Source organism: Papaver somniferum, unplaced genomic scaffold (genome assembly GCF_003573695.1).
Source record: "Papaver somniferum cultivar HN1 unplaced genomic scaffold, ASM357369v1 unplaced-scaffold_133, whole genome shotgun sequence".
In the NCBI taxonomy this organism is placed as follows: Eukaryota; Viridiplantae; Streptophyta; class Magnoliopsida; order Ranunculales; family Papaveraceae; genus Papaver; species Papaver somniferum.
This window is the reverse complement of record NW_020622492.1, coordinates 10021812-10044969: the sequence shown is the minus strand read 5'-3', so window position 1 is coordinate 10044969 and position 23158 is coordinate 10021812. Positions and strand designations below refer to the sequence as shown.

Genomic DNA, 23158 nt, shown 5'->3' with positions numbered 1-23158 from the left:
CTTTAGTTTATGAATTATTTCCTAACATAGTAGCTAGAAAAATCTGTGACATTAGAATAGCTCTAGGTAGAAATCTGGAAACTAAACCTAATACTCTTAGATGGCTTCTTACTAAATCTGAAAAATTTACTGTCAAATGAATGTACAACAAGTTAAATGAAAGAACTATTAATAACTTTAACTTGGGTCAGTCAGATTCTTTTTGGAAAGGGTTATGGGCTTTAGATTTTTCTCAAAGGTTCAAGATTTTTACTTGGAAGTGTCTTCAAAATGTTGTATCTACAAATCTTAAATTATCTAGATTCATGAAGGATATAACACCGGACGTATGGAACATGAATCCATAGAACATCTTTTTCTTCACTGTCCTTATGCTAAATCTGTATGGGCTACAGAACCTTTTCCAGTGGAATTAAACTTTAATAGGTTCACCACTTTTCTAGATGTCTATAAAGATTGGATTGGCAAGGATAATCCAGTCATTCCCTTAGAAATCATCATGACAAAAATTTGATTTATTTGGAAGGAAAGATGTAATTGAACCTTTGAAAAACAACAACAAACCCATACTCAACTAGCTTTAGAAATACAAAGACACTTGAATTTCTGGCATAAAGATAAATACTAAGCTACAAAAGACTCAACTGATATAGCTGGAGCTTTATGGAAAGCTCCTAAAACTTCTCAAAATAAAATAAATCTAGATGCAGCTTGGGTTTCAATAAATGTACCAGCAGGATTTTCCTTAATCTTCAGAAATGATGCAGGGAGATTTGAACAGGACAGAGCAAGACCTATCACAGCCTCTTCCCCAGAAGAAGCAGAAGCTTTACGTCTTCTACAAGCATCACATTGGGCAGCAGAAGAAAGTCTATCAAATTTCAGTATGGAGGGGGACTGCAAGAATCGTTTTGACTATTTGAGCCAAATCACATGGCAGAACCAATCTACTATGGATTAAGCAAAAAGAGAGTTCAGTCTCTGTCAAAACTTTTTAGGTTTCTTTTATTTTCCAAGATCAACAAACAATGCAGCTGATATCTTAGCCAAGGAGGCTAAATCTTTCCGAACTATACTTAATTGGAAGTATGAACCTCCATCATGTATTTTGCATGCTTTAGAAATAGATAAATCAAATGTTCGGGTTGAAGTTGATAGCCCAACATTCGATGGCTCTACTAATTCTGATGTAAGGGTTACCAACTCCCTAAGTTAGTCTTTTGAATACATTTTAAGTTATATATATATATTGATTTCAGTAGGAACAAGAATGAGAATTTTTTGAACTAAATAAGTTACACGGGGATACATATTTTCCTTTCAAAAAGTCTATTTGAATTTGAACCGTCAAAAAAAAACATGGTAAAATTGCTCCTCACAAACTATTAGTGGGCCCCACCATACGGTTTTCCCTAGTCTAATATCTCGATCACTCCTTTTTACATTTAGGAATGGTAATCTAAACTTTCCGACAGACTTTGCTAGAGAATAGCAAAGAAACTGTACTCAATACAAGTACAACAATGATGGTACATATATTCTCACAACAAGTATAAACCATTTCTATTCCAGTACTATGTGCAGATATCTAACTTACCATCTTTCATCCCCAAACCAATTGTTCTTCTCTTTTGGTCCAGTTGGTCCCTCTTCGCCGTACAGCTCCACAGGAAATTTATCCACAAGACTCTCCACTGAATATCTGATGAAAATCGGTAAAAGATGTATTATCCTGTCCAACTCAGACGTTCCATCATAAACAAGTTTCGGTCCCCACTCTCTCATATACTGCAACCAATTTGGTTCTCTAACAATCGTGTTGTCTCCTAAATATTCAGCTGCAACTACTTCATATTTAAGGCTTGAATCCACATAAAACTTGCTCTTGGCAGCATCGTTTCTCACTCCAATGCCTAGCGATCCTTGGAGAAAATTCCCGGGATGTGGGAAACTTGAATGCCCGCTTTTTGACGAGTAAACAATCGCCTTATTTCCTTCGATAAACTCCAAGTCACAAGCATCCACCCATTCTCCACCACTGTGCTGTGAGAAGTATATACTCCAAAGTTCTCCAGTGAAGTTGCTTATTCGGAGTGTATAATGCTCCCAATCACAAATATGTTCCCCTACCTTACTCAGTGCAATATTCAGTACTCCAATCTTAAGAGTAGCTGGCCCATTGAAGGGACAAAATACCCACATCACAATATCAGTGAAGGTTCCTCCAAGAGCAGGTTTCACGTGAACATATAGCTCTGCGCTCTCTAAATTCCCGCACTTCACAAAGTTTCTGTTACTATCCTTCGGCAAATCTATCCAATACTCTCTATCATTTGATCCACCGCACGGAAGGTTTAAACCCATCGAATCAATGGGCACACCTACTAAATCCCCTTTCTTGTACAACAAAGCCCCGTTTTTGAAAAACCATGACAAAGATGAAGGCAAATAAATCTCATCTGGATGGAAGAAAACAGTTGGCCCATAATATTTTATGAGTGCATGAATCTGGTTTATATTCGGCATGGCATGTAGAGTAGGATCGAGGTTCTTCAAGCAAGCAATATTCATTTCATCTCCAAAAGACCAGCAGCTACTGCAGAAGAAAGTCCCAACAGATACACTTTTCTCCATCATCCCTCGATGGCAAGGTCTTGTTTCCCAAACCCTAAAAGGAAATTTAACAGATTTTAAATCCATTTGAAAAATCACATTACAAGTCTCACAATTTGCTGTAAGATCCTCTCGGACACATCTAACTTCTTCAAGAGAGGGTTTCTCTGGACTATTACTGACCAAATATCCCACAGGTTTATAGCCCTCCACTGGTTGGGGTAGCCAAAAGTAACCACAACCATCATGATTGCCATCTCCCCGTTCATCTGTACTACAAACTAATGTATAATCCAGGGGCTTTTTGAGAGCTGGTGATTCAGTCACTTGGTGGAAATTCTTACCAGTTTTGGGTGCACCGACTTCTCTTGCCACAAGAACAAACCCATGCAACGGCTGATCGTGTGATTGGCCATAGTGACCAAGGCTGAAAAATCCATCAGGTATTTCCACAGGTTTATAGAATGTAGCACATTTTTTCTTATCCTTAGACAAACTGCAAGTCCAAACACTCTCAAACTTGGTGATCTGAATAACTTCAAGCTGTCCGAGACATATCACTCGATTACCGAAGCCTTGGCCTGCAAAGATAAAAACAGACCATAAATTACCCAATTGAAATCCATAAAGATAACTAAAACTCGATGTAGATTAAACTCAAAAAGCACGGGATGGCAGGTGCCAACACAACATAAGAACGAAGATAAGAAGCGATAAAACCTCAGGTAGATACAAATCAAAAAATTTGCATTGGAAGTGTATGATTGCACAATATAAGGCTTATTTGATAGTGTAAGGCATAGGAATTTAAGACAAAATGCAGATGCCTCTCTAGTAAGATGCCTCTTAGTAGAATGGTAAAGTTGTCAAATGTCCATACCAACAACCTGAATTTGAAACTTGTAAGAACTAAGAACTAAAATTCCTACTGACCGACCAAAAAACAAAAGAAAAGAGACATCTACAACAAATATATCTTCTTGTTCTTCTACTAGTGCTTCTTTCCGAAGCCGAACGATTGGAATTATCATTTAACAGGCAACTTATCAACTACATCAAAACTCACGGTGAAGGTTGTTGAAAATTTCTTCCTCAATCTGCTGGCATTTACTCCTATCTTCTTTGTCTCTCTAGGATTGCTTCGTTGTGGTAAAAGTTGCAGAATAAGATGGATTAATTATCTTCGTCCCAATCTTAAAAGAGGAAATTTTACTGTAGAATTTCATCATTAAACGCCACAGATTACTAGGAAACAAGTAAGCCCTCTTTTCCTTTTTATGTGTGTCCATTTCATTCATTTTCTCTCTCCTAGAAAATTTGATCTACGATCCTCAGTTCTGCAGCATTCTGTTAGTTGAACTGTATCTGTAGATTATCCATCCCAGTTATATCTGGTTAAACTAGCTTCGCCTTAAACTTCTTTTTAGACCCATTCACATTCATTTTAAACATTTTTATGCTGCTTAATTTCTCTACAGTTATGAGCTAGTATTTCCTTTCACAAACTTGATCCCCATTTATTCATGAGTCGCACCAGAAGTACATGTTCTACACAGATATATCTTTCCTTGATTTACGTCTCGAGTCGTCACCTCTTGTGAAGGAAAAACTCTTGTTAAGTAACATGGATGATATTAAGAGCATCTTAATTGATTAAGTGGATAAACACAATTCTACTATGGCGGGGTACGATTTGGGCGATTTGTTTCATAAGATTTTGGCATGACATCCCGGTGAAAGTAAATCAGGTTCAGAGTTGCCACTTTCTTTCTGAAATTGGTTTTAGGATCATCTGTCGGTGAGGGGTGGATGTCTTGGTTACCAGACTTGGAGTCTAAAAGTAAGTCTTTTGTAAGTTTAATTTTGTAAGTTTGGAGTGCAATATTTATGTTTGCAAAGGAGAAATGTCACCATGTAGTTCAGAAAATAGATAGTATTCTAATCCAAAAATGTGTCTTAGTTTTCATCGATTGAAGGTGTTCTTCCTCACTAACAATGTATCAAAAGAAGTCTACAGCTAATCAAAAAGTAGTAAAAGTTTAAAGTATCCACAACAACTAAATGCTAGAATCGAAAACTAAATCTATCTAATTGCACAGGGTACTAATTCCTAAGATCAATATTTCTGAGAAACAAACATACCAATCCAACGAGTTCAAACATGCAAACCTAAAACAAATGAAACCAGAGACACCCACAGACCAAAAAAGAGAAGGAATACAAAATAAGAACCCTAATTATCAGAATGCATCCTAACATGTTATAAGTTATATGAACAAAAAATATGACCCATATATTAGAAAGAAGAAATACCCTTAATATAACATCAATCAGAACTTAAAAAGATTGAATTCTTTTTAATGATAATTCATTACCTTGAGGCCATTCTGGAATTGGTGATGGTAATGTAAAAGGTTCTAGCTCAGGAGTACATACATCATAGTCTCTATTCCAATAAAAACACTTGCACCCATCCATCTTCAATCTGGGTTCTGGGAGAGAAGGTTCCTTTGAAAGGGGAAAGAAATGATTAATTAGATTATCCAGAAGAACAAAAAGAAAAATGAGTAAAAGCAAAGGAACGGGTTGGTTATGTTTGTTTGCTTTATCATCAACAGCAACATCAGCGCTCATTTTTGTTTATTTTTCTCTCATTCAAAGGAATCAGAAGATGTCAAAATTTGATTATTTTAAAAGTCTTGATTGGTGTGAATTTGACGAAAGACAAATGATTTGAATTGGTTAATCTAATAAGAATTTTCAACCACTGTCGTTTCCTCTCGTTTTATAGCTAACATCTACGAGAAGCTCCGTCCATCGACGAGTTGGGATTAGCCGGTAATCTCCAAAATCCCCATTGGCTTTTCGATTTACCTACGGGTTGTGCAAGGTTTGGTCGGGCCGGCGTTAAAACTATGTCCTATATTTGGGAACTAACATTGTCTCCTACCCAACCCGATGCTACTGGAAAATGGGTTTTGGTTCTTGGTTCTTATAGCTAACATCTTTCCATGATATCCTTGACTCCAAGCGCTGAAATACATGCTCAATGAAGAAAAAGAAGAAAAAAAACATGCCCGTTTTATTATAACTAGTATGTAATCCTTTACGTATCCCACCGTACCCATCAGTGAGGCGGGGCACATCCGTTCTAGAAGGGGACCCAATTAGTAATTGCGGCGTATACTAAAAATACCAATTATCATTACAGCTGAGACCAAATTCACCAATTGCGTATTTTGTTTAGCAGGGGGTTAGTCCTCGGGTGATTGGGGGGAGTTGAGTGTATTTTGAATCTTGAGGATTTTGAGAGAGTTTCAGAGAGTGTAGGAAGTTTTAGAGAGTTTGGTGTTTTTGAGTTAAGGGAGTTTGGGGGAATGTGGAGGAAGTTTGGGAGAATTTGAGGGATTTTGAGAGAGTTCATTCCTAACTCATTCTCTTTAAGTAGAAGAAACAATAAATTCTCGTTTGCATATAAAAATGATCTTTAATCAAAAGAAAAAAATAAATAAAAATGATCCTATCTCTGTATCAATAGTATGTTATTGTTGTGCAACGAGATAATTTTTTTCTTCCATTTTAATGGTCTCAATACAATTCTAACTCACTTTGATCACGAACATTATCCCACATATCATCCGCTATATTCTTTCTCCATGCATTAGCTTCTTGACGTTGTTGTTCTTGAGTTTATGTCAAAACTTCGTCGTCATTTTCAAGCGTTGATGAGGATGGATGGCTATCTTCATCTCCCTCGATTGGAAACTCATCTAAACGGCATTCTTTTCGCAAGAAGTTGTGTAAGCCTGCACAAGCTGTCACTATCTCCACTTGCACTTGATACAGAAATGGAGGTTGAGATACAAAACATTATTGCACCTGCAAATTGGCATTCAAACAATGAAATGATTTAAAGATCAAGCCAAAAGCATCAAACAGGTCCACTGAATCAGTATGACAAAACTCAAAATCATTCCTAAATCTCAACTAAAATGTGTAAAAAGAAAGACGTTTAGTGCCCAGCAGTCTGGCTAGTGTCATTGTGACAGTGACAAAATTATCAAACAAAACTCGAGAGTCAAGATACTGACGAGATCACTGTACAGACGTAGGGCACACACTTAGGAACCTCGCCTACTACTTAAGCTAGCTGGTTTATGGTTATCAAGCAATTATTACCATGGTGTTTAAGTAACCCCCTCATATGCCAAATAGTTCAATGTTGTTGTTGCCAATTAACTTACACGTACAGAGAGAATATCTAACTTATACACACACAAGTATTTACACACAACTAATTTTGCTTCCAATGGCGTAGACTTTTACCTTATGAGAATCTCCCCAAGATTTCCAGTAAACTGTCCATAAATGTATTCTTCAGTATTGGCAAGCTGCAATTGAGTTATGCAGATGGAGAATAGTTAGTATGGCTGTCAAACATCTAGAAAAAGAAAAAAGAAAAACATTGAATGCCAACAAATTAACAGATCATTAAAAGTGATACCTGTAAGTTCATGTATGAATCTACTGAAAGTAAGTATTAATTACTATTGCTTCGAACAGATATACAAATCATCATTGTTAAAAATCTTCCAAATACATAAACATAAGAAAAAAGTACCCTTGTACTCCATTCCCCATTTGAGCTTGACCATGACCGTCTTCCCAGTAAGATTGTTTAAGAAAGATTTCGGATTCACAGCTACCCTCTGAAAAATCTCAACATAAGTAACATAGTAAGAATCACAACATCACAACATAATTTTTTCCTCTAAAAAATACTAGAAATTTGGTAAAGACTAATATGCATAAAACTATCAGTAATTGTAATAGGTACCCCTGACCCCAAAATTTGTACGTATTCAACACAATATCAACAATATAGACAGAGAGAGGCTTACCGCCATTGATTTTGGAGATGATCACAAACTGATTTCCTGAAAGTCCTTCTTGAAGAAAATTTGGGGATTTTTTAGGGTTTAAGACCGAGAGGATAAGAAAAGAAAGAAAACCAAGGGTTCTTGAATGCCAATTTACGTTATCAGTCATGAATAATGGTAATCACAATCAAAAATAAATACCCATCAAATCATGGCGATCAAAGAAGAAGAAAAAAGATGAAAAGCATACCTGAAGCTGAAGCGTTTCCTTTTATTTCTCCTATGTTATTCTTTGACCAAACTCCCTCCCAAATCTCTAGTCTTTTGAGAGATTTGTGTACAGGAAAAAATACACTATCAACTCTCCAGAACTCCCAAACCAATCAACTCCCTAGCATTCTAGGGTTTTACCACTAATAGGGAGTCCAAGAGTTTTTTTCAAACTCTCCCACGACTAACGGGGTTTTCTAGGAAGTTTAGGAAACTCTTCTGAACTCTCCCATGACTAACGGGGATTTTGAGAGACTCCTTCGAACTCCCGCATGACTAACGGGAAAAAACCCAACTCCCCAACTCCTTTGAGGACTAACACCCTGTAAGTGTTGGAGATTAAGAAATTCTCTTCAAGAAAATATTTTTGAAAAATTATACCAATCTTTGAAATTAATAAGTAGTTCATGACATTGTTAAATTAAAAATCACACTCGATATATAGTTGCATCGATATCTGATATTAGAGACACTAAAAAAAATATGATATTGATCAAAAAAATGATATAGATTGCCAATTCTAAATAGAGCAAAGCATATGAAGTGCTTCCCGTCAAATTAAGAAGATGTAATCAAGAAAATGCAATGATAAATCTTTCTTCAAAGATCATATATTTGCGTTAAGATTCAAGCGGTCAACTCAACTGCTCTTCTAGGCTCTAAGTTAAATGAAAAATCACACTCACTATGTTGTTATCGATATCTGGTATTAGAGATACAAAAAATAGATTGTCAACTCTAAATAGTGGAAAGCATATGAAGTGCTTCTGGTCAAAGAAGATGTAATCAAGAAAATCCATTGTTTTATCTTTTTCCGAAACCATATACTTATGTTAATGTTAAGAATCAAACGGACAATTCAACTGCTCTTCCAGGCCCCAATTTTTTGTAGTTAAATGTAAATTCACACACTATAGAGTTGTATTGATATACAATATTGGAGATACTAAAAAAAAAACCGATATTGATATAAAATAGATTGTCAACTCTGAATAGTGGAAAACATATGAAGTGCTTCTCGTCAAAGAAGATGTAATCAAGGAACTGCGCTGATATCTTTCTTCAAAAATCATATTCTTGCGTTAAGAATCAACCAGCCAACTCAAGTGATCTTCCAGACTCCAATTTCTTGTGGTTAAATGAAAATCACACTTATTATATAGGCCAAAATTACGATTTTTGATGAAACACTACTATAAGAAAGATGAAAACAATGGAGACAGTTATAAACACTTGTACTGTAAAAAGAAAACTACTAAAGCTTAACCAACACTGATATTAAACTATTGCTAATTAGTCAAATATTTTCAACACGCATGTTCACCCAACACTCAAAAATTTAACTTTCAAACTACTAGAAGATTGGAATATCTGCAGAATATAAGATTTTACTGGATAACACCTCGACAGAAAAAACTTGACCGAGCAATAGTTACTTTTGAGCTTCAATTTTACCTGGTGATTTCTCTTTGAATCATGGTCCGGTTTTGTATAGTTATCATTGTTATATATCCTTGTCTTGGTAATATATTGATATCATTATGTTACATTACAATTAGACAATGCATTCCAGTTGCTGCAACAAATTACACGCATTAGTTACGAGTAAATCCCACCAACTAATGAACATGAGTGATGAGTGCCAAATATTGCATATTTGTATACCTTTTTATTGGCAATTAACTCATCTTTTGCGTTTTCAAGAATAAATTCTTGTACTAATTAATTTTGTGCTTTTAAGTACTAAATAAAGCTTGGATGAATTCAGAAGCCAAAAGAGCAGATAAATGGTGGCCAGAAACAACGGAAGAGAGACACAAAGCTCCCGCTAGAAGGCAATGAAGAACGTAAAGGAAACAACACGCAAAGAGCAGACGCAATCCTCTTGCGCACTATTGGAAATCCACTTTCAACTCATCCGCAAGCCGCTTGCAAACTAACCTAGAAATTGGCTTCGTTTAGAATCCAAAACCCAAATCCAAGACCCAAAACCGTTTTCATGTCCAAGCCGTCAGATTTGTCACATCTTCTTACCATCCAACGACACCTCCTCTCGTTACATCAAGATTTGATGTAAATGATCAACACCCTATCCTCCCCATTCTCTTCTATAATCGAACAGAATTCAACTCCACCTAAAATTATTCCTCTCTTACACAAAACCACCAGTACCATCTTCATACCCTCCATTAACCCTTCCCCTCCGTACACTGAGCACAGATTCACCATCATTAACACCACCATTAACTTCTAATTTTCCATCTCTCTCTATCTTATTTATATTCTTATCAAGAACAGAAACCCTAGAAGATAAGATTTAGAGAGGTAGAGTTAGGGTTAGCTGTACAATTAGGGAACATCAAATTAATGAAGCTGCAGAGATGAATTGATGACGGGAGACACGTTTTGGTGAGTTGGGTCTCCATTAATTCCCAAATTGAAGTCGAATTAAGAAATTCATGTATAAATAGGGATGAGAATGTGATGTAAAACTCATGCCCAGATTAGTCGGTGCACCAAGTTGTAGTTTATATTTGTTTTCAGTATTTTCATCATGTTCTAATTCAATAACTAGGGTTTAGATGAAGCCCTTGATTGTATGCTAAGATAGTCAGTTTTCATATTGTTGTTCTTGATGTGCTTAAATTGATTTAGGATTGATAGTTAGCTAATAGACCAAATGAACCTGTGATAGGTTGTACTGTAAGAAGACAACTTATACTAGGGGTGAGTTAGGGAGATTGGTTGATAAATCATCCATTAGAGACCTCTCTGGAAGAAGATCCGTGCCTAATTAATATAGGAAGGATTAGTTAGCTTTTTGATCGAATGAGCCTGTGATAGGTTGTACTGTAAGAAGACAGCTTATACTAGGGGTGAGTTAGTGAGAATAGTTGATAAACCATCCGTTGTATTCTTCCCTAAAAGGAAAAAGACATAACTTGAGTAAGTATTTCCTTAGCATAGGATTAGGAGGTGGATTAACTGCCCTAGTGCTCTTTCACACCTTTGTTTACAATCTGCTTTTCTATTTTGTGTTACATAACCAATATCTAGCCGTTTCGGCAAACAAAACCCCCTATTCGTGTTACTCCTGTTTCGAATCAGTATAGTAAGACCGTAGCTTCAACTTACACCCACCTTGTCCCTGAGGATCGACCTGTATTTTCCTTGTCTACAATATGACGTTGTGCACTTGCAGTCTATTGTAGGTACTCTTTATAAGCCTACCAAGGTTTTGGCGCCGCTGCCGGGGACTCGGTAGCGGTGTAGTTATTTCCGTGGTTCTGCTTTACTGTTCTTTGATAGGTGTAGAATACACCTTATTTACTATCTATTGTTTATGCTTTCTCTGCTATGTTTTCTTGTAACTTATGTACTTTACGCGTGGTTTTGAGTTATTAGGTACTCTTGAGTCATACAGAGAAAAAGAAGAAGAAATCACCCAATTTGAACAAAAGGGAAAAAATTATCATTTCCCGGACAAGCATTATTGGGAGCCCAGCTAAGGTTAAGGGGTAATTCTCGTGGAGGAGCACTAAATACAAACTAGCTGAGGTTAAGGGGAGCTGCTATCTGGGTGGTTCTTGTACATTTGGGTGTCTGAATCCTGTCCTATAACCTAACCCTAAATCGCCATTCACTCAATCATTTTGCACCTGAAATTGAGAAAGAAAAGCAGCAGAGATGCTGTTGGTTCCTCCGAGAGTTGATATATTCAGGGGATTAAGAAGATGATTGAGATGGTGAAGGTGGATTAAATACAGTATGAGCAGCTGAGGCCATTTCTGAATCAATGAGAAGGAGGATGTTGTTGGGTTTGAATTTGATTTGGAAGATGAGAAAGAAAGGGGATCTGATGAAGATGATGGAATTTAGGTCATGAATTAAATGGGTTCGATTTGTGAGACGTGAAGATGCTGTTGCTGATCTTGAGATTCAAGACATCAGAGATGGGTTAATGGCAGAAATTGAATAATGAGTTTGTGGCTGTGGATCGAGTTAATTGCTGCTGTAATTGAAGTTAATGGGTGAATGGGTTACTAGAGAATCAAGGGTTGAGATAAGAATCCGATGCTGTGATTTGAAAGAGATAATCGAAGAGGTGATGTTGTTGTCGATCTCAGAAATGGGTTAGGAGCAGTATTGAGATTCAAATAAAACAATTGCAACGCAGATGGAATTGGTACTGCAGATTATGGATGGAATTGAAGGTGAGGAGGAGATGTTGGTGATGCAGTAGTGTTCTTGATGATTTAAGAAGCTAAGGAAGATGGGTACAGGTCAGTTAAGGTTTGAGTTATGCTGTGAATTTGAGAAACAGATATTGATGTTGTTGATAATTGAGAAGAAGAATTGGAGATGTGCTCTAGTAGTTTATCGAATTAGGAGGATGTGTTTGAGTTATTGAAGTTATAGAGCATATAGTGATGCTGTTGTTACTGGCTAAAGAGGAGTTACTAAATCAGGCAGAAGAAGAAGATGACTCCTCCTTCCCTTGACCAGTTGACTGACAGATAGGTCAGCTGTTAACTTTAACGTCACAGTGACGGAATATTCCCTCGACAACAAAATCTCAGGTGGCCGGCAGCACTATCCGGCGCCAAATCAAGCCAATTTCCGGTGGTACCAATAACAATTCCAGCGACCAAAAATTACAGCTTTTTGTGTGAGTTTCTCTCATGGGTATGAAGACCTAGATTTGGAATTGGATGAAGAGTTGGGATTGAACTTGGAAAGAGAAGATGAAAGAATTTTATATAAACAAGGATTTGGAATGTGGAATTATTATGGGAAAGGGATCCTAATTCTAAGAGGAATGCAAGAAAATTGAAGCCTATAAATAGAGAAGTTCTCTACTTTTCTATACACACTTTACAAACTTCTACACCTCTACACAGACAACACTTCTCTTTTCTTTATTCTTTGTGTGAACTTCTTAGCATGAGTAGCTAATTTTATTATTGATTGAGGATGAATTCCTAGTTCTTAACATGATTTGAGTTTTGTTTTAAATCTACTTTGAAGTTTTCACATGATTATCGTTTGTTTTTACTAATAGGAATGTTTATACATTCATCGTTGTTTGATAGATTATTTAGAGTGCACGCTGGATTTATGTGTTAACTCAACCTAAAGCTAGTAGAAGTTAGGGAATACGTAATCGTTTCTTGACTCTTTACACAAGTAGAAAACACGAGACCTTGCAGAGGGATTCTGTGGAGCAATTGTGTGCGAAAACAACACTAGAAAGTGGACCAACGAACTGAGTCTAACTACTAGTACTAAACCTAAATTCATAAATATTAATGCATTCGCGGGAATTATATCTTGTAAGCGAACCTCAAGGTGGTTCTTTTGAATAGAATATGATAACTAAGCGGACATATTACTCAGTGAAACGAGGAATTTTGGGGTTATCTATATGAACCTGCTATCCTACGGTTGATGATAATTTGTGACTAATAACAAGTGGATGAAAAACATAACTTAACTCATTGTTTTGCAACGAAGACAGATTCCTTGATCTAACTTCTCTTATTGATTTCAAATTTATATTTGAAGCTTTGTTTTTCTTTTGCTTTATAAAACAAAACCCTCCCTTTTTGTGACAATTAAACAACTAAAACCTCTTGCTCCTCGTGGGAACGAACTTGATTACACTATATTACTTGTTAATTAGGTGGAAAATATTAATTAATTTGTTGTGGTTACGACACGCATCAATTTTTGGCGCCGCTGCCGGGGAGAAGCGGACGATTTTAGTTGTTTTTAGTTTTTGAGAATCTTATTTCAGGTACTAGTTTTCCATGTATGGTGGACAAGAGCAAGCATATTACAACAATCAATACGGTTTTCAACCTCAACATTATGACAACTTCCAACCATCTTTAGGATACAATCAAAACCAATCTTTTGGCTATGATCAATTTCCTACAGAACCTTATGGATATTCTCATACATATCAACAACCTTGTAGTAGGTATGTAAGTCAAGCACCAAGGTGGGATAAGTCTACTTCTAATTGGCTTCATTCGAGTTGTATACAGATTATGAATGAATTGCAAGATATGCGACAAATGCTAGACCAACTTGACCGTGATAGAAATAACGTCGCACAAACCAATTTCTACAATACTTTTTCTTACCCGATTCCGGATCGTAGTTATGATCATTCACCCATTCAAAGGGAATATCCCTGGGAAAGAGAACCTATTGTAGCCAACGGTGGTAAGCGTGTGAACGTCAAGAAACTTGCACAGAAATTATACAAGTTGGAAGATGATGGAACCTCGGAAGATCTTGTCTCAGAAATTAGTAGGACCATTCATATGGAACTTAAACGACGTCTGGATAAAATTTATGAAACCGATGAATATTCTTATTATGGTGATTCTGAAAGTGAAGATAATTGTATTGAAAAGGACCAACCTTTGGAGACTTTTGATGACGCTAGTGTAGCTTACTTGAGCCTTGATCTTAATAATGATCAATCACCTATTCAAAAGGTAGAGCTTGAGGAAGATGCAATTAGTGCTTTTAAAAAATTCTTAGGAACAGAAATGAGTCCGCGGTAGTGTATGAGCGTCGTAACAATGAGGAAGTTATTCCAACTCCGGATCATAATAACGATCTTTCGCCTATTCAAAAGGAGGAGATTGGGTGTGACTTGCCTATTGTTATAAACGGTGTAAACCTTCACAAGAAGAACTTACAATTTATACCGACGAGAATCATTTTAGTGAATGGCCCAATTCCGATGATGAAGATGTTGAAGAGATAATGATCGATAATGAAACCAAATTGATTGAATTCGTGGAAGACCCAACTGAACTTGCCAAAGATTTTAATGATGCCAAGACTTTGGTTAAGGTAGAAAACGACGAAGAATGGTTACAAGGTTAGATAGAGGACCACGATATACAAGAGTTAAGTAATTCACTTGAATTTTTTAAGGATGAAGAGGATTCCGTAATACAAGAAATTGTGCAAGGTTTGTCTAACCCTTTGCATATTGATTCTTCTCCTTTACCTCTTATTAGTTTGAATGTATGTGCTTCGAAAGTATTTTTGGATGATTTTATTTCTCGATATCCACCATTGGAAACATTTGATGCTAACACTATGCATGTTTTCCAAGAGGAATACATGGAAGTTCAAAAATTCTATGTTCTTTATACACTTCCGAGTGTGGACAAGAATAAGTGTTGGGGAAATTTCTATCGGGCGATAATTTCACTATTATTTTCTTGTGCTAACATTTGTATGGAGTTATTGTTTGCAAAACAGGTACTATGGGTGGATCCCCAAATTTTCCGATTGTTAGTATATGGGGAGTGAATCTTACAAGTGGCAAGTTGGGCCGTCGACTTTAAAACAAGCGCTAAATTTGAGGCAACCCATAGGTTTTGTATTTCTTATCCTTTTGTTTTTTGTTTTGCTTATTTATTTTTTCTTGTTCCATATCATGTTAGGATTTCCCACCTTGACTTTACTAGGAGGATTCAATTACATTGAGGACAATGTAAGGTTTAAGTGTGGGGGAGTGGTTAAGCATTTGTTTTAAATTTTTTTTTGCATAAAACCTCCAACTTGTAGAGATTCTAGAGTCACTAGCATACTTCTAGGTATGTTTATATATAGAATTCTGACCGACATAACTGAACTTGGAAGTGTTAGGGAACTACGTTCGTATTTCTTACTTGTTAGAGTGTTAAATAATGGATTTAATCATGCCGGTGATGCAAATGAGGAGCAGGAAGAAATGCATTATTAGAGTTGCTGATTAATCATTAGTGGAGACTACCCGCATTTATATCATGTGTGGCACCGACCAAATTTTCTTTGTAACGGACTAAAAAAGATTTCTTTTGAGTGTGTGTCGCCGTATGTTAATTTCGGGTAAAATAATGAGCTAGCCAATCTCCCACCAATAGAAGCACTAATCTTTGATCTCTTGAGTGCTAATTTTTTCAATCATGAGGGTGACGTCTATAGATGAAAGCCTCCTTCTTGTATTTCAATTTGCAGTTAGCACCATTCTCTCTCTCGACAACAACGGTCCATAGAAACACCATCATCATCAACAAGGGACCGACATCAAAATCTACAAGGAAAGTTGAAGACGTTCAAGGTTTACAAGAAACAGAACAAGAAAAGGGAAAATTTCATATTCAAGTAAAGAAACATATAATGAGGATAATATATACATGTTGAAGACTTATTTACAAGAGCAAAGAAAAGCAAAAGGTGAGAATTATTGAAGTTTATGATTTCGAGACGATACAAGTTGTGAAGAATCAAGCGGTAAAGTACTTTTCCCACGGCCATGGTTTGTTTTTATTTTTACTTTGTTTTGTATTTTATTTCTCTTGTCTAAAAAAAAATATTGATGACGAGAGAATTTTATTTTTGGTTTTATTTATTTAATAAGCCGTGGGGAAGGAAAAATCTATAAGTAAGTTTCAAGCGAAAAGGATTTTAAGGAAAAATGTTATAAATTGTCAAGGATCTACGAAATTCAAGAGTTTATCATCAATAGTTTAAGCCGAAGACGAAGACTAAGAAGATAAAGACGAGAAGCAGAAGACGTTTCTATTGGATGCTGTGAGAGTGGTGTTATCATCATTGCAATCGGATGTGAAGGTGATTAAGTAATCTCATCCTCGATAATAGTGGTTGATTTCCTTTCTTAGAGATCGTCATAAAAATGGTTTTTCAAAATATTAAAAGATGTGGGTTTTTAAAATATTTCGGAAGTTGTCCTTCCCACCATTCAAAGTGTTGCATGATTTCTCTCTTCATTCCTACCTGCACACATGTGAGAACCATAAAAGTACGTCTTTTGAGTGCAATTTCATAAAACCCTTTTTGGTGAGGCAGAAGTCGAGGCGAAATGCTTATTGATCTCTCTCAAACACGCGTTCTCTCATGGTGTGGTTATTTCTCAGTCAACATTTAAGAATGAGAATATTTTCTTTAGTATTTCTAACTTCTTATTACTAGCATGCAGAAACTCTATGTCCTCATAGCTCTTTGGATGCTTGGGACGCTGGAAAGCTTTGAAGTTGTAAGTTTGAGTTTGATTTGCTCGAGGACTAGCAAAGTCTAAGTATGGGGGAATTTGATAGGTGTAGAATACACCTTATTTACTATTTATTGTTTATGCTTTCTCTGCTATGTTTTCTTGTAAATTATGTACTTTACGCGTGGTTTTGAGTTATTAGGTACTCTGGAATCATACGGAGAAAAAGAAGAAGAAATCACCCAATTTGAACAAAAGGGAAAAAATTATCATTTCTCGAGCAAGCATTATTGGGATCCCAGCTAAGGTTAAGGGGTAATTCTCGTGGAGGGGCACTAAATACAAACTAGCTGAGGTTAAGGGGAGTTGTTATCTGAATCCTGCCCTATAACCTAACCCTAAATCGCCATTCACTCAATCATTTTGCACCTGAAATTGAGAAAGAAAAGCAGCAGAGCTGCTGTTGGTTACTCCGATAGTTGAGAGATTCAGGGGATTAAGAAGATGATTGAGATGGTGAAGGTGGATTAAATACAATATGAGCAGCCGAGGCCATTTCTGAATCGATGAGAAGGAGGATGTTGCTGGGTTTGAATTTGATTTGGAAGATAAGGAAGAAAGGGGATCTGATGAAGATGATGGAATTTAGGTCATGAATTAAATGGGTTCGATCTGTGAGACGTGAAGATGTTGTTGCTGTTCTTGAGATTCAAGACATCAGAGATGGGTTAATGGCAGAAATTGAATAATGGGTTTGTGGTTTTGGATCGAGTTAGTTGCTGCTGTAATTGAAGTTAATGGATGAATGGGTTACTAGAGAATCAAGGGTTTAGACAAGAATCCGATGTTGTGATTTGAAAGAGAGAATCGAAGAGGTGATCTTGCTGTCGATCCCAGAAATGGGTTAGGAGCAGTATTGAGATTCAAATAAAATAATTGCAATGCAGATGGAATTGGTACTGCAGATTATGGATGGAATTGAAGGTGAGGCAGAGATGTTGGTGATGCATTAGTGTTCTTGATGATTTCAGAAGCTAAGGAAGATGGGTACAGGTCAGTTAAGGTTTGAGTTTAGCTGTGAATTTGAGAAACAGATATTGATGTTGTTGATAATTGAGAAGAAGAATTGGAGATGTGTTCCAACAGTTGATCGAATTAGGAGGATGTGTTTGAGTTATTGAAGTTACAGAGCATATAGTGATGTTGTTGTTACTGGCTAAGGAGGAGTTACTAAATCAGGCAGAAGAAGAAGCTGACTCCTCCTTCCCGTGACCAGTTGACTGACAGATAGGTCAGCTGTTAACTTTAACGACACAGTGACGAAATATTCCCTCGACAACAAAATCTTAGGTGGCTGGAAGCACTATCCGATGCCAATTCAGGCCAATTTTCGGTGGTACCAATAACAATTCCGGCGACCAAAAATTACAGCTTTTTGTGTGAGTTTCTCTCATGGGTATGAAGACCTAGATTTGGAATTGGATGAAGAGTTGGGCTTGAACTTGGAAAGAGAAGATGGAAGAATTTTATAAAGACAAGGATTTGGAATGTGGAATTATTATGGGAAAGGGATCCTAATTCTATGAAGAATGCAAGCAAATTGAAGCCTATAAATAGAGAAGTTCTCTACTTTTCTCTACACACTTTACACACTTCTACACCTCTACACACACAACACTTCTCTTTTCTTTATTCTTTGTGTGAACTTCTTAGCATGGGTAGCTAATTTTCTTATTGATTGAGGATGAATTCCTAGTTCTTAACATGTTTTTAGTTTTGTTTTAAATCTACTTTGAAGTTTTCACATGATTGTCGTTTGTTTTTACTAATAGGAATGTTTATACATTCATGGTTGTTTGATAGATTATTTAGAGTGCATGCTGGATTGATTTTTTGACTCAACCTAAAGCTAGTAGAAGTTAGGGAATATGTAATCATTTCTTGACTCTTTACACAAGTAGAAAACACGAGACCTTGCAGAGGGATTCTGTGGAGCAATTTTGTGTGAAAACAACACTAGAAAGTGGACCAAGCGAACCGAGTCTAACTACTAGTACTAAAACTAAATTCATAAATCTTAATGCATTCGGGGGAATTACATCTTGTAAGCTAACCTCAAGGTGGTTATTTTGAATAGAATCTGATAACTAAGTGGACCTGTTACTCAGTGAAACGAGGAATTTTGGGGTTAGCTAAGCGAACCTGTTATCCTACCATTTGGTGATATTTTTTGACTAATAACAAGTGGATGAAAAACATAAATTAACTCATTGTTTTTCAACGAAGAAGGATTCCTTGATCTAACTTCTCTTTTTGATTTCAACTTTATCTTTGAATTGCTTTGTTTATTTTCTTTTACTTTATAAAACAAAACCCCCCTTTTTGTGACAATTAAACAACTAAAACCTCTTGCTCCTCGTAGGAACGAACTTGACTACACTATATTACTTGTTAATTAGGTGGAAAATATTAATTAATTTGTTGTGGTTACGACACGTATCATTCTTAGTATATTTCTTGTATATATGTAGTTGTAGTTTTGATTTTTCCATCTGCATCATCATAGTTAAAACCATATGTGTATATAATTTCCATTTCAACTTTTTAGTATTTTCTGTAACTGCATATTTACCAGTTTGTCTGCATATTAGTTAGTTTTTCTTATATTTTCTTTCTCAGTTCATATGTCTATATAAACTGCAATTTAACTTTGTTAGCTGTAGCTTTTTCATTTATTTCATTATTGCATCCAGTTATGAGCATTAGCTGTAGCTCCGGGTGTGCATCTTAAGGTTGTAACATCTTAGCTGTAGAATTTGTTTTCAGTTCCTCTGCATATTTGCTAGTGTTTCTTTCATTCCTTTTCGCAATTCTTTGGTCACTATAATCTGTAGACCGCCATTGTAGTTACAGTGTAGTTCTGTAGAGCACTCCATCTGTAGTATGACTTGCATCTAGGAATCATTTTTATTATTATCTATCATCAGTTCCTTTCAGTTTATCTGTTAATCCTGTAAATACTAGTTAGTTTGCATCTCATAATATTTGCATATGTAGGTTAAGCTTTACAGTAATTGATTGTAGCACAGATTTTGGTACTGAAAGTTAACCTCCAGTTTGAACTATCTCATCTCCCTGAATACTATCCATCCCAACACATTTGCATTCCATCTATTCTCCTTGTCCCTTTTGGAACTTGTCTATACTTGCAATGCTGCCTGTTATGAGCTGAAAAATCTTCAGTTAAAACCTCAGTACAGTTCACATCAGTTTCCCTGGCATTCTAAGTTATTAACTAGCAGTGATAAATGAGTACTGTTCTTGTTTCTTTGTTTTAACTGTCCATCTCTGGGAACTGAAAGTTTTTGTGAAGCTAGTAGGTACCTGAAATCTCTGCTGTGCAAACCAGGGTAAGAAAAGGAGAAACAAAACCAGTTTGTTAGTCCTCTCCCTGTGTCGTACTGGAGGTGCCTGCGAAACTGAAACACAAGCTTAGGAAGAGCAGAAAAAGGAGCAGCAGAATCTGTGGTATTGCTTAAACCCAGTTTTATACTGACGGTATCAATTCCTAAACTTGATGTTTTTGATGATTATGTGAATGTTATACAATGCTTGTCTGCTGAACTAGTGCTAGATGATTTGTTATATCACTGTGTATCTATTATCTCAGCAGAACTCGTGTCTGAGTGCTTTCGTCCCTGAATCTGATTGCTATTCTTAATAGTTGTGCAATTCCTGTTTCCCAGATTTGCGCATTGCAACTTGTCCGACAGCCATAACATGTTGAGTGATGTTCTTAAACTGAATGCCATGAATGCTTGATAAGCTAGCTACCTTGCTGAGTATTATCCAACCTTGCGACATATAGCATATGTATGCTCGATTCTGTGACACTTAGAGTAAAATCTCTACTGGTTGTTTCACTGCATTAAGTTAGTGTCTATTTAAATTTGTGAATCTCTGAGTCTGTTATGCTAGGTACTGTTCCAGAGGTAAGTTTCTCAAAAATACTCAGTATGCTTGAGTCCTCTTTTGCTTGCTACATGATCTGAGTTTCTTTGAATTTTGATTTAGTGAAAAGATCTTCATAATTTGCTATCAAATGCGAGTAGGCCACTCGTTAGGATAACAACAACATCATTTCTAAATCAAATAGAAACAACCATTTAGGACAGGTAGGCTTTGTCAGGAAGATATTTTGTGATTAATGTAAGAAAAAGAACAAAAATATTTCATGACAGGATTTCGGTCTGCAACTGGGGATGAGCATAAATCCATTAGAGAACTTGTTTATGGGCATGCTTCACATTATGAGCCTCCCACAACCCATGATGTTAATAATTATAGGGAATATTACAGACCTTTTCTGGGTCCTGAGGTTGAATGTATAGACCCTAGTTATTATTCACACATGTATCATCCACCACATCATGAAAATGAACATATTTACAGTGCCCAACTCCCATATTCGTCACTTTTGGATCAGTTAGAAGCTCAAACTACAGCTTTAGAAATGCAAATACATGAGAAATCCGTCGCATCTAATTCACCTAGGCAATCTGAAATCTATGCTTGTACCTTTTGTGGTAGCTTAGGCCATCCTGTTGAGAACTGCTATACTTTGCATGATTTTAGGCAATCTAGAGAATACCATGCACCCATGTATCAATCAACACAACGGGAAGTTGAACAATTTCGTACTCCCCTGACCTCTTGTAGGCAATCTGTGGAAGAAAATCTCGTACTCATCGAACAAAATAATACTAGGTTTGAATTGAATTTATTGCATGATAAACCATATAGAAATGCCTCTGAATCTTCTTTCTGTAGCGACCCTCATGCTCAACCATGTAATGAATACCCATATGCTATACCTACTGTTGAAGACTCTCCTTCCATGGGACAAATTAATGCATATTTATTATGATTTTGCTTCGTGTACAAAAGGAGGGAAGGGAGGAGTTTCATGATGAGATGTTTGTTATTCCTAATGAGCTAAATGTTGAAAATAGTATGTTTAGTCCTTCTTATGCAACTGATATTGAACACGAACCTAATCTAGAGGTAAATGATTGGACTAGAGACACTATGATCATAAATAGGGCATCACATTTCTGTTATGATGATGATGATGATTATAATGTTATGTTAGAAGAACATGTTTATGCTGAAAATATTGTGGAACCTTTGGGTTTAGAAACAGTAGGCTTCTCTGCCTCGACTTTCATGAATGATATTTCTTCTAGTTTTCCATATACATGTGATGTTGATACTGATCTGGAGCCTGTGCAATTATTCTGTGAAGATGGGGGTGACTTAGGAAAGGTTGAATTATTTGTTGACACAAATGATCGTATGCATGAAACTATAATCGATGTGTCTGATTATCTGCCTAGGTCACAATATGATGTCTCTTTTGAATTGCCTATGCATGAAACTAAAGTTTTGAATGATGCTGATGATACTGAATTGGGGTTTGCTGATTTGTTCAATAATTGTGAGCATGATAGAGCACTACTTGTTTCTGACTGGGGAAAAAATAGACTGCACAGTGATATTTTTGAGCCTAAAAATGAATGTAACTTAAATGCATCTGATTCCCTACCTAGAACACATTATGTTGCTCCCTCTGATTCTCTTATGCATGACACAAAGGTCACAAAGGTTTTGGATGATGATTATCAACTGGGGCTTGATGATTTGTTCTATGAAAATGAATATGATATACCTGTTTTTGGCTTAGGGAAAGTGTGTGATGGTACTAGTGACCTTACACATGAAAAAAATTTATACGTACCTACTTCCCTGCCCATGTCACAAACTAGTAATCTTGCATCCAACCTAGATTTGGTTTGTAACAAAATAGTTAAATCGACTTTTCTGAGAATACCTAATCTAGGACTGGAACTTTGTGCTTCTCAAATTCTCTTGGACCATTTTGCAGCTAAATATAATATCTTTGATGAGCCACAGTTGGAGTTTACTCATGTCTCTCCATCCATCCCTGAACATGTCCACTTTGAGTTAGACCTTGTGCATGATGCACCCCTGAAACTGGTAGATTTTGTGTCCAAAAGTATATCCGTTGAAAAATCCAGGTTTGGGGGTAGATCATTTCGTTTTGCAGTCTCACTTGCATTCTTGTCTTATTATAATTGTGTGTGGCTTTTAAAATTTCTGCATTCCGTCTTTTGCGTTGATCCTCAACTCGTTAAGCTATTGGTTTATGGTGAATTCTCCCTGTATATAATCCAGTAGGTAATGTTGTCTATCTTGAGTCAGTTGAGTCTTTTTTTATCTTGTATATACTGCGCTAATCCAACATGATCTCAGCTGAAAAATGTTGGATTCTAGCCTTGAATAATGAAGC

General features: G+C 36.3%; 2 protein-coding genes across 2 annotated transcripts; both read right to left on the bottom strand.

Annotated features, from left to right (window-relative positions):
- Positions 1-1253: 1253 nt before the first annotated feature.
- On the bottom strand, positions 1254-5503 carry LOC113333730. The gene is made up of 2 exons (XM_026580150.1): positions 4989-5503; positions 1254-3194 (listed from the first exon to the last, which is right to left on the bottom strand). Exons 1-2 carry the CDS (start codon positions 5245-5247, stop codon positions 1594-1596), a joined length of 1860 nt encoding a protein of 619 aa, XP_026435935.1. The 5' UTR covers positions 5248-5503; the 3' UTR covers positions 1254-1593.
- A 615-nt stretch (positions 5504-6118) lies between these two features.
- LOC113333508 (probable small nuclear ribonucleoprotein F) lies at positions 6119-7601 on the bottom strand. The gene is made up of 5 exons (XM_026579954.1): positions 7515-7601; positions 7214-7322; positions 7118-7140; positions 6940-7004; positions 6119-6492 (listed from the first exon to the last, which is right to left on the bottom strand). Exons 1-5 carry the CDS (start codon positions 7518-7520, stop codon positions 6435-6437), a joined length of 261 nt encoding a protein of 86 aa, XP_026435739.1. The 5' UTR covers positions 7521-7601; the 3' UTR covers positions 6119-6434.
- Positions 7602-23158: the final 15557 nt, after the last annotated feature.